Consider the following 12,416-nt stretch of genomic DNA (forward strand, 5'->3'; position numbering starts at 1 on the left):
AATTTGGAAAATCTCTGTTTTAGTCGCGAATAAACAAAAAATCATTTATTTATACATCCACATCTATAGGTATGACTAAAAATATTGTATAACCCTTGCATTAAATAAATTGAGCTATTGGAAATAAATTTGTTCTATAAATTGCAGTGTATAATTTTTTAGCATACAATTTTATTGAACATATTTTTAATATTTGTTAAAGGGATAATTAAAGTGTTACTGTGGGAATTGAGAATCATAATTTTATTTGAAGCAGTTCTACATTTAACTCACTCATATATTGGTGTAAATAGTAATGCGAAAAACAATATTATTATTTTTACTGAACGGTAAATATTAGTATAGGATATGAAAAAATGTAGATGTGGGTACAGGACAAACGTCTGTCGGGTCATCCCAGTATATATATATATATATATATATATATTATATATATATATATATATATACATACATACATATGTCATTTTCATTTTCATTTATCTCTTTCCAGGAGATGACGAACACGACGAAGCCCAATTATTCAACAGGCAAAAGGAGCCTCTCGGGCGGCTTCAGTTCCATCTTCGAGACACTCGATGCCAAATGCAGGAACAAAGAAAAAAATTAAACTTCCCCAACACAAATACGTACGAGAATGGCCAAAAAACTGAAAACAGGCCGATACTCTTATTAATTAAAAAGAAAATCTGTGTAACATTTTAAGGTATAATTTATTTGAATTTTTATACAATTTTATTAAATTCATTGACGCAGACTTTTATAATCAAAATATATCTTATCTAGAATTAAACCGAAGGGTAAATTTACGTGCTACGGTTGGTGGCGACTTCTGGGATTTGCTGAAAGAATTAATATTGAAGTAATTTCAAAGCGGACGTGCTTGCCATATATTTATACTTGTTTATCTATGTTTTTCGTATATTTTCAAAGTTTAACTGTTCAAGAATATGTGTATGAGAGGATTTTTCAAAATTTACATTATTTTCACGACAATCCACCTCTGTTTCCTTTTCGTAACTGTCTTTTTCGATATGATACCCACGATTTCTCAACTTCTACCACACTAATTTACTTGAGAATTTTACAGAGTCTTATTTCTTCTCACTTATCCCCAAATTTTTACTATTTTTAACAAATTCACAAAAAATTGTTTACATTTTTTTTGCTTTAGTCCGTAGTTCATATGATTGCGACATGATTCTTGATTATTATATAAATAATATTTTTTTCGTATTATTTGAAGGTCTAAAATTATAGGTATGGCCAGGTGCCAATTTTTTTGAGAATGAAGTTAAATTATTATTTGCCCTTTTTACGACTTTTCAAAAATCGTATAAAATTTATGCCTTCAGATCAGAATACTCTTCTAAATTTTTAACTAATAATAATTTTTGTTTTTGCAATTTTTAACTTCCCGTAGGGTAGTTATAGTAATGGGGCGAAAATAGAAAATGAAAATTTTTGCATTTCTCGACGTTTCAAAGGTTTCTGAACATTTTGGCATACCTCAGAAAAAATGGATGTGTGTGTGTGTGCGGATACAATATTTCATCGACGTTTTCGCGCGCACGGATCAACCGATTTAAATGATTCATTTACCATTCGATTCCTATTGATAGGGAGATGTGCTGATTAGTTTTTGGCAAAGGCAGGTCCAGCCGTTACTGAGATATGGAGCAAAGAGTGCAGAAAATAGAAATCGAGTTTGTGAGAGAACGGATCATGCGATTTGTATGATCCAAAAAACGTTCAGTTTGTAATGACGAAGAAAAGTGGTTATTAGTTTTTTGGCAAAGGTAGGCCTAGCGGTTTCGGAGATACAGAGCTAAATGTTAAAAAAAATGGCAGTTTTTGAGAGAACTAAGCGTCCGATTTAAATGATTCAAAAAACTTTCTGCTTATTTGAACAAAATAATTGCTTTTGGAAAAAAAATTTTGTTTTTCAAAAAATATTTTTGTAATTTTTGATTAAAAATTCAAAAAATTGCACAGTCTAAGCGCCACTCTGGTACAAATGTTTAGCCAAGTGCGTTTAGACTGTTCATGTAATGGAGCGCGTTTTCAATTTTGTGAAAACTATTGAAAAATGTGAAAATGTCTCCAAGCTAAGGATAGTATAAGTGAAAATGTCGCACAAAATTAATTGCAAATGCATTTAGACTGTGACTATATTGGCGCACTTTTCCAATGTTATGTCAATTATAGAAATGTAATTTCGGGTTAAAAAAAATAAAAATTACCCAGGCTAAGCACGGTCTAAGCGCCACTCTGGTACAAATGTTTAGCCAAGTGCGTTTAGACTGTTCATGGAGCGCTTTTCCAATTTTGTGAAAACTATTGAAAAATGTGAAAATGCCGCCAAGCTAAGCACAGCATAAGTGAAAATGTCGCACAAATTATTTGCAAGTGCGTTTAGACTGTGACTATACGGGAGCACTTTTTCAATTTCGTGCAAATTAGGCAACTATTTTTTTTTTGAAATTGAATTCGAAATGGAATGACGATTGTTAATGTTCTGGAGATAAATTGATTTATGATTTACATTTGATTTGCTCAGATATAACAAGATAGCAAAAATAATTAACCTTGCAGTATTTGTTATTAATGTTTAAAATTTCTCGAATATTTCATTACGGTACGGGAAGTTCCAGCAATTTGCCTTAAGGCACGATGCCATGCGCCCCACTAGTTTATTTTATTTCAAAAACTTCAATATATTAGGTTGTCAAATATCTCCCTTCCGCTTTTTTGCTCTTGGTTTATAATACAAAAAGGCGGAAGGGAGATATTTGACAACCTTATATTTGTTATTGAAACGAATTTACAACTGTTTGTTTTTTTTAAGTATAATTTATTTGAATTTTTAATACAATTTTTATTGAACTTCATTGACGTAGACTTTTCCTATCGCTTCGATGCAATTCAAGTCGACGCTGTCGTCGGCTTTGTCGGTCGTTTCGGTTTCTGCTTCGGGTTTGTCTTTGGCGGGAGCAAGTTCCCGAGGGAAGTGCACTTTTGTCCAGGTTCCTGGTTCGGCTTTGACGAGTTTTATCTCGACTTTGGTTCCCAGCATTTGGGCGGTTGTTTTTTCGGCGTCTATTATCTGGAGGAAAAAATATTGATTTACACACTTCGCTTTTTAAATAGAGTCATCAAGGAAAATACCACAAATGTCTAGGTATACTATATATAGTATTTTTACTATGTACTATAATATGTTATTTTATTATATATTCATATTAATTGATGATGGTTGTCAGACCTTTAAGCATTTTCGATTAATGTTCGTCCTAGTTATTATGTGTATTATATTGCTGCTCATTCTTTCAAGTTAAGATTTAAATTTCGACGCTTTTTTATAAATCTCAAGTAGTGCCACTCTAATTGCTTCTAGAACTTATAATTTATTTAATACGAAATATTTTTGATAAACAAGTGCCAACCGTTGCAAAATATTATGTTTAACAGAAGTTGAGCCAAGAAAGTGATGCAAAAAATATAATTATGTAATTTCCTAATTAATAATTCTAATTTAGCATCATTAAAATTGGAGTCTAAACACGCATACAAAAAAAACGTTACATTTTGCAAAGTAATAATAAACTAGTGATGTATGGCATCGTGCCTTGAGGCAAATTGCAGGAACTTATCCCGTATCGTAACGAAATGTTCGAGAAAAAAACTAAATAAATAAAATAATTGTAAACTGAATTACAAAGTTAAAATTATTTATTTAAAGTGTATATGTTAGCTTTGAAACTTTAGTCAAAATTAAAACTGAAATATTATATATTTTCGATATACAAAAAAAAATTGGAAAAAACAAGTTTAAAATAATTTTTTTTTTCCAAGAGCAATTATTTTGTCAAAACAAGCAGAAAGTTTTTTGAATCATTCAAATCGGATGCTTAGTTCTCTCAAAAACTCGATTTGTTCTTTCTGCTTTCTTTGCTCTGTATCTCCGTAACGACTGAACCTGCCTTTGCCAAAAACTAATCAGCACATCTCCCTATCAATACGAATCGAATGGTAAATTAATCATTCTAATCGGTTGATAGATGTTCGCGAAATCGTCGACGAAAAACACACACATTCATTTACTTTTTATGATATGCCAAAACGTTCAGAAACCTTTGAAACTTAAAAATATATAAAAAAAATTCATTTTCGATATATTTGTTATTAGGGGGCATCTATCAATCACGTGATCGATTTTTTCAGGATTTTTGGACCTCCCTCCTCCCCAGCGAATAAAGTGCAGGTAATAGAAATCCAGGTTTTGAGAGAACGGAGCATCCGATTAGATTGATTCATTTACCATTCGATTCCTATTGATAAGGAGATGTGCTGATTAGTTTTTGGCAAAGGCAGGTCCAGCCGTTACGGAGATAAAGAGCAAATCAGATTTGAATGATTCAGAAAAAAATGTACTTGTATTGACCAAATGGAGAAATGATTAAATTTTTGGAAAGACAGGTCCAGCAATTTCGGAGATTCAGTTAAAAAAAATTGAACCGGTGGTGCGTGGCATCGTGCCTTAAGGCAAATTGTTGAAACTTCCCATACCAAAAATTAAAATTTATAAAAAAACTCAATTTTCTTTTTGAACTTTGAAAAAAATCGATTTTTGTCGTTTTTTAATTTTTTTGAGAATAATTAACCTTTTTGAAAAATTTGATTGTTTTTATATTTTGTAATATTTTGGAAATTTTGAACTTTTTGTACACATGTCCAAAGTTTATTTTTGACTGGCGAATGGCATTGTTTTTTACTTTTTTCATTGGATCTCCGAAAGCGCTGGACATGCCTCCGCCAAAAACTAATCAGCACGTCTCCCCATCAATACGAATCGAATGTTTTTTGAATCAACGAAACGAAAAATTATGTCCGCACACACACACAAAATGGATATCAAAAAGCTTACAGAAATTTCAGAATTTTCAAAAAATTCCAAGTTTTCAAAAATATTTTTGAAATATTCTACTTTTTCCATAAAACAAATTTTTCAAAGATATTAAAAAAAAATCCAATTTTTTTTTCTGAGCATTTACATTTTAATTTTTGGAATGCAAAGTTCTAGTAATTTTTCATCTACTAGTTATTTATCATCTTACCCCAAAAAGTTCCATATCCAGCTGGAACGTCGAGTTGTTCTGTTTGGGAAACATCAGTCTGACGATCAACCTTATTGGATTAACTTCGATAACACTATCAGCAGGATTGTACTCTTTCGCATAAATAGCAATAACCACATTAGTCGCAGTCTGGTGCCAATCCCAACGGCACTGGACAGCCGTCTTATCAGTAACCTGGGGGAAAGGAATTAAACACAAATATTAAAAAACACGAATCGTTTATCATTTATCATTGTTACCTTGGAAAAGGAATCATAACTACAGTAGAACTCCAATTATCCGAACTCCGACTATCCGAACTCCAATTATCCGAACTTCGACTATCCGAATCGCCGATTATCCAAATTTCAAAAAAAAAATTGTCCAAAAAAAGTCTAAGTGCGCTATTATTCTTCCAAATAATTCCACCAGCAAAGCCAGTGTAGGCACATTGTTTGTTTTGATTTGACGGAGATGTTTACAAAAGAATGATTTTTATTTCTAAACTTGTACATAAGTACATTTTATTTATATTTAAAACATGTGAAAATGTCATGTTTCTTTCATTTAATTCAATAAGAAAATAGTGCAATATCAAAACGTAACTTTTTATCTCTCCAATGGCAATTTTTTAAAAAAAAACTCCGAATATTTGATTATCCGAATCGGTCCCGGTCAGTGGCGTCGGAACCGTGTGGGCTGTGTGGGCTTGAGCCCACCCATGAATTTTGATGGGGGGGCTCAGCCCACCCATCAATCTCAAAAAATTATATGGGCTATTAATTATAATATCTCTAAAAAAAACGATACCACTGGCTGCCTATCTAAAAAAAAAAAAAAAAAAAAAACGAGCTCACCCATCAAAAATTTGGTTCCGACGCCACTGGTCCCGGTCCCCTTTAATTCGGATAATTGGAGTGCTACTGTACATAAATCGTTTATCATTTGGTTAACAATTGTTACTTCGGAAAAGGAATCATAAATATTAACTAGTTGGTTTGGTATTTTGCCTTGAGGCAAGTTACATGAACTTCCCGATATGTGCAAATAATCGACTTAATCAATGAAAATAAATTAATTTACGAGTGATTAAAAGTATTCCGAGTGTATTTATTATACATAATTAAAAACGAACGAACACGTTAACTCGGAGTATTTTCTAAAAGCAAATCAAACTGAATTTTGACATAAAACTAAAAAACGACTGTACTGATAAGCAAATTGATTAATAACGCAGCGACGATAAAAGGGACTCTACTGACGAGCAAACAGATTATAAAGGACTCTAACGACTAGAAAATATTATATGAACGTAGTAATAATTAAAAAGAACTCTACTGACAAGCAAACTGATACATAAAAAGACTCTAAATACGATCAAATTTTGTAGCAAAGTCGAAGATAGAAAAGGACTCTACTGACAACCAACATGGATCTAAAAAAAAGACTTTAATAAAGATTGGCTGCACTAAAGAGGAATCTACTGACTATAAGGACTCTACTAACGAGCAAACTTAATTTTGAACCAGAAAACAAAAAAGGGACTCTACTGACGAGCAAACTTAATTTTAAACTAAAAGATAAAAATGGGACTCTACTGACGAGCAAACTTGAAATTTTAAACTCAAAAATAAAAAAAGAAACTCTACTGACGATCAAATTAAATTTCAAACTAAAAGATATGAAAAAGGACTGTACTGACGAGCAAATTAAATTTTCAACTAAAATGCAAAAAAAAAGAAGTCTACTGACGAGCAATTTGAATTTCAAACTAAAAGATATGAAAAAGGACTCTACTGACGAGCAAATTAAATTTCAAAGTAAAAGATTTAAAAAAGGACCCTACTGACGAGCAAACTGAATCCAAAAATCTAAGAAAAACGAACTCTACTGACAATCAAAGTTAATAATCAGAATTTAAAAAAGGGACTCTACTGACGAGCAAACTTAAAAATACATGAATCGTTCATCATTTATCATTGTTACCTCTTTGGTCCATTTGTGTTTTCCAAGAGAGCACCCGACTTGGCTCAAAAATGCATTGAAGTCTGTCGTGCGTTTGTTGCAACACGACCAGAATTTTAGGCCTTCGTGGAAAACCGGAGTGCCTGGATGGTGGGTGCATGTTGTGTCATCGGTTTCGGGTCCTTGGTAAGCCGTTTGGCAACCACCGTTTTTGCAAATAGTGCCGACTTCAATAAGACTAGAAATAAAATAATGTAACAGATAGATAGATAGATACTTTATCCAAATTCAATATTTACATTCTTAAGGGGTTACACCACTATAGCAGCCTAAAAAAATGTATTATATAAAACAACTAGCAAACCCGACGAACTCCGTTTCGCCACCAGATGGTTTTGTGGGAAAGATGAAGAAATTTTTTGTTTGTTTTATATTTGAAAAGGAAAAAGTTGATTTTATTACACAACAGTAATGAATTTATTTCGTTTACAAAAATGAAGTGTTTTTTAGTTGAACTGCTCTAAGTAAATGATAGTGAATCCGCAAATTATCCGTTTCATTGAAGTGCTCTTTGGTAAACCACATTTTTTGTTTTTTGGTCTGACGTTAATACAAACAAAGCGAATGGTTTTCCAACTCGTGAACAGGCAACGTATAACTGCTTATGTGAAAAACAATGATTTTCTAAATAATCTATTTGAAATTTATCCCTAAGCGATTGGCCTTGCGACTTGTTATTGCGAACGCAAGGAAATTGCAATCGTTTGAAGTCAAACGGAAGACCAGTCGGAATCATTGGTATGTCACCAAATCGCCAGCAATTTTTAATTGAATGATGAAATTCAGTGCGTGTACATCATTATTCTTTGCGGCAAAAATAGCTCGTTGACTTAACCAAGCATTATTTTGATAATTCCCACTAATGTCATTACTCGAATTTTGAATTACGGTGCGTGAAGTTCCAGCAGCTTGCATTAAGGCACGATGCCGTGCACAACTAATTTTCTTAGCTATAAACCTTGCGGAGCCCGAGACTTTTACCAACGAATGCAAAATTGTCGAAATCGGTTCGTGCGTGAACCCGAGGAGAACCCGACTTATATTTATATATATAGAAGATTAAATTTTAATATGTGCCATTTTTATTTTTAATTAAAATGTATGTATAGGCTTTTCTTTTAAATTACTGAAACATGTAACATATTTACATATTAAAAAGTTTTTCTTCAGTACGCTTTTAATGACGACCGGTTAGTATGACGAGATTTCGGCGTCCCTTCGATGTCATACTAAGCGAAATCTACTTTATTTTAATTATAATCAATATTATATTAATGAAATAGTCAAATGAAATGTATATATAAAATATGAAAACTGTTTTCATAATCTCTCATACCAGGCACCTCTGTCTGACTGAGATATAACAATAATGTATATGTATATATATATATATATATGTGTGTGTGTATATCTTCTATATATATATAAAAATAAGTCGGGTTTTCCTTCTTGAAATAACTCCAGAACGCACGAACCGATTTCGACAATTTTGCATTCGTTGAAAAGCTCTCGGGCTCCGCAAGGTTTATAGCTAAGAAAATTAGTGGTGCATGGCATCGTGCCCTAATGCAAATTGCTGGAACTTCACGCACCGTGATTAAAAATTCGAGTAATGACATCAGTGAGAATTATCAGAATTATGCTTGGTAGAGTCAACGAGCAATTCTTGCCGCAAAGAATAATGATGTACACGCACTGAATTTCACCATTCAATCAAAAATTGCTGGCGATTTAGTGACATACCAATGATTCCGACTGGTCTTCCGTTTGACTTCAAACGATTGCAATATCCAGTTCGCCTTGCGTTCACAATAACAAGTCGCAAGGCCAATCGCTTAGTGTTTCCGGGATAAATTTTAAATAGATTATTTAGAAAATCATTGTTTTTTACATGGGCAGTTATACGTTGCCTGTTCACGAGTTGGAAAGCCATCCGCTTTGTTTGTGTTAACGTCAGACCAAAAAACAAAAAATGTGGTTTACCAAAGAACACTTCAATGAAACGGATAATTTGCGGATTCACTTTCATTTACTTAGAAAAGTTCAACTAAAAAACACTTCATTTTTGTAATCGAAATAAATTCATTACTGTTGTGCAATAAAATCAAATTTTTCCTTATCAAATATAAAACAAACAAGAAATTTCTTCATCTTTCTCACGAAACCATCTGGTGGCGAAACAGAGTTCATCGGGTTTGCTAGTATATATATATATATATATATATATATATATATATATATAATGTTGAAAATGTTTAAATTTGATGTTGAAATGTATGATTGATTTCTTGGAGGGCGTTTTTTACTTGATGTTACGCTCTCCAAGAAATCAATCATATATATATATATATATATATATATATATATATATAAGGTCATAAATAAATATTTACCCGTCCGTTGAAGACTTATCAGGTACCACAATGGTGTGCAGTTGGTTCTTTAACGATTCGCTTATAGTAGGTGCGACTAAGGTTAGGGCCGAATGTATAGAAGGTCTTCTCATGCGTGTTTTTACAATGGGGGCACGCTTTTGCTCGATTATTTTATCGATTTCTTCATTGTTCACGACGGGCTTTACCGGTTCAGGAGGTTTCTGCAAACAAATATACTACAATCAACAAATTTTAACTGACGATACGTTATTAACTTCTCGTAGGGTAGTTATAGAAATGGGCCGAAATTCGAAAATGAAAATTTTTACATTTCTCGACGTTTTGAAGGTTTCTGAACATTTTTAAAGGGCATACCTCAGAATCTAAATGGATGTGTGTGTTATGTCCGCATTTTTAGTATTAAAAAAAGGACTCTACTGACGAGCAAACTAGTCTAGAATTTAAAAAAAGGGACTCTACTGACGAGCAAACTTAATCTAGTATTGTAATAAAAAAGGGACTCTACAAACTACTACTACTAGACTCAGCAAACTTTAAAAAAAAAACTTTACTGATGAGCAAACTAATCTAGAATTAAAAAAAGGGACTCTACTGATGAGCAAACTAGTCTAGAATTAAAAAAGGGTCTCTACTGACAATCATATTTAATCTAGAATTAAAAAGAGACTCTACTGACGAGCAAACTAATCTAGAATTAAAAAAGGACTCTACTGATGAGCAAACAAATCCGTTTCAGTAGAGTTCTTTTTCTAATAAAATTTTAATTTGCTGATGAGTAGAGTCCTTTTTTGTATTGACATTTTAAATTTATTCGTCAGTAGAGTCTCTTTTTGTACTGAAATTTTTATTAGCTCATCATCAGAGTCCTTTTTGTATTAGAATTTTAAATTAGCTTGTCAGTAGAGTCCCTTTTTATTTTGACATTTTAATTTGCTCGTCATTAGAGTCCCTTTTCTCTTAAAATTTTAATTTTATCGTCTTGTACTGTAATGATACAACTTTTTCAATTTTGTGAGAAAACTATTGAAAAATGTGAAAATGCCGCCGAGCTAAGCACAGTATAAGTGAAAGTGTCGCACGGAATTATTTGCAAATGCGTTTAGACTGTGACTATGCGGGAGCACTTTTTCAATTTTGTGTAAGTTAGACAACTATTTTTTTTTTTTTAATTGAGTTCGAAATGAAATGACTATTGTTAATGATAAATTGATTTATGATTTACATTTGATTTGCTCAGATATAACAAGATGATGCAAAAATAATGAAATTTACAGTATTTGTAATAATATATTTGAAAACGTTTAAAATTTCTTGAATATTTCATTACTGTACGGAAAGTTCCAGCAATTTGCCTTAAGGCACGATGCCATACACCACTAGTTATGTATTTATTTACCTCGTTGCTGTGTTTGGACACAGTACATCCTTTAATGTTCAAAAATTCTGTGAAATCGGTGCACTTTTTATTGCAACATGACCATCCTTTGTAGGCATCGTGGAATACTGGTAGACCTGGATGGTGTCTGCAAGAGTCTACAAAATTATAAAATATATATATATATATATATATATATATATATATATTAAATGTTTAATATGAACAAAACAGTCACTTGCCAATGCAAGGAATAGTTGGTGTTTTATATTCAAAAGTTAAAATATAGTTTTAAATATAATATTAAAGAATGTATAGTAATGTAATAAGTAACTGTTTATTGAAATTACACTGAAGATGAGGCACACCATGGTCTCGAAACGTTTGTAATCATAAAATAAAGTTGTGTTAAAAAAATCTGAGTGCTGTTTTGTTCATATTAAACATTTAATATTCGTCCCACTCATATCATAAAATTCTATTATATATATACATATACATATATATATATATATATATATATATATATATATATATATATATATATATAAGTAAAAAAAGCAAATTATGTGTCTATTATCTCCTAACCTTCTTTATTATCCAAAACACTAAATTTCTGTCCACATCCTTTATTATAACAAAGTAAAGTATTGTCGGACATTTCTAAATAATTTATTTACTTTTATTAACAGCTTATTAATACTATTTGATAAGAAATTATTGTAATTATTTATATTTATAAACGGAGCAAATGCAAAATGTCAACTGCTAAGAAAGTGAGGTTAACAATAATAAAGAAATTTCTAGATTTCTGGAGAAGGTTTGGAACTTAGATAATGGTTTGAAAGATAAGATTACAATTTAAAACGATTAATTAATATAAATGAGGCGAGTTTTAATTTTAGAATTTACTATGGTGTAATGGTATATAAATAGATTTTTTTCTTGTTTTAGGTTTAACTAGCTGTAAGTGGAATTCTGTCTTAAGGCAATTAGGGCATCGTGCCTTAAGGCAAATTGCTGGAACTTCCCGTACCAAAAACTATTATTTTTTTAAAAACGATTATCATTTTTGAAAAAAATTTACTTCGAAAAAATAAGATTTTTGACAAACAATTAGACAAAAAATTACTTTTTTTTGAAAAAAAAATTTTTTTAACTTTTTTTTTTAATTTTTTTTTTTTGAAAAAAAATGTTTTCTTTATTTTGACATATTTTGAAAGATCTAAACTTTTTTTCAAAGCAATCGTACTGCTTCAACTGCATAAAGACGAAATATCAAAGCGCGTAAGCGCCGCGTCGCCGTCTAACGCGTAAATATTGGTACGGAACCCATAGGAATGTTAACAAAATTGATACTTATTGCTAAAATCTCTATAAAATATCTGATAATACGATGTACATATGTCTAATGTTCATTTTTGACCGCCAAATGGCATTTCTTTTACTTTTTTTGTTAGATCTCCGAAACCGCTAGACCTGCCTTTATGAAAATTTGATCGG

The 12,416-nt window shown here is 31.5% G+C and overlaps 1 protein-coding gene across 1 annotated transcript in view; it reads right to left on the reverse strand.

Moving 5' to 3' along the window:
- Positions 1 to 11,672, reverse strand: part of LOC113386447 (cysteine and histidine-rich domain-containing protein) — a 34,977-nt gene extending 23,305 nt beyond the window's left edge. Inside the window, exons 1-4 of the mRNA XM_026624228.1 lie at positions 11,502 to 11,672; positions 10,935 to 11,071; positions 9,536 to 9,738; positions 7,104 to 7,320 (exon numbers count right to left, since the gene is read on the reverse strand). Of these exons, the coding sequence (XP_026480013.1) occupies positions 7,104 to 7,320; positions 9,536 to 9,738; positions 10,935 to 11,071; positions 11,502 to 11,574 (630 nt within the window). The 5' untranslated portion in view covers positions 11,575 to 11,672. The remainder of the gene's footprint in view (positions 1 to 7,103; positions 7,321 to 9,535; positions 9,739 to 10,934; positions 11,072 to 11,501) is intronic.
- Positions 11,673 to 12,416: the final 744 nt, after the last annotated feature.

The sequence above is a fragment of the Ctenocephalides felis genome, unplaced genomic scaffold, assembly GCF_003426905.1.
Source record: "Ctenocephalides felis isolate EL2017-DRISC unplaced genomic scaffold, ASM342690v1 CF-g0.4_SCAFFOLD_03571, whole genome shotgun sequence".
NCBI lineage: Eukaryota > Metazoa > Arthropoda > Insecta > Siphonaptera > Pulicidae > Ctenocephalides > Ctenocephalides felis.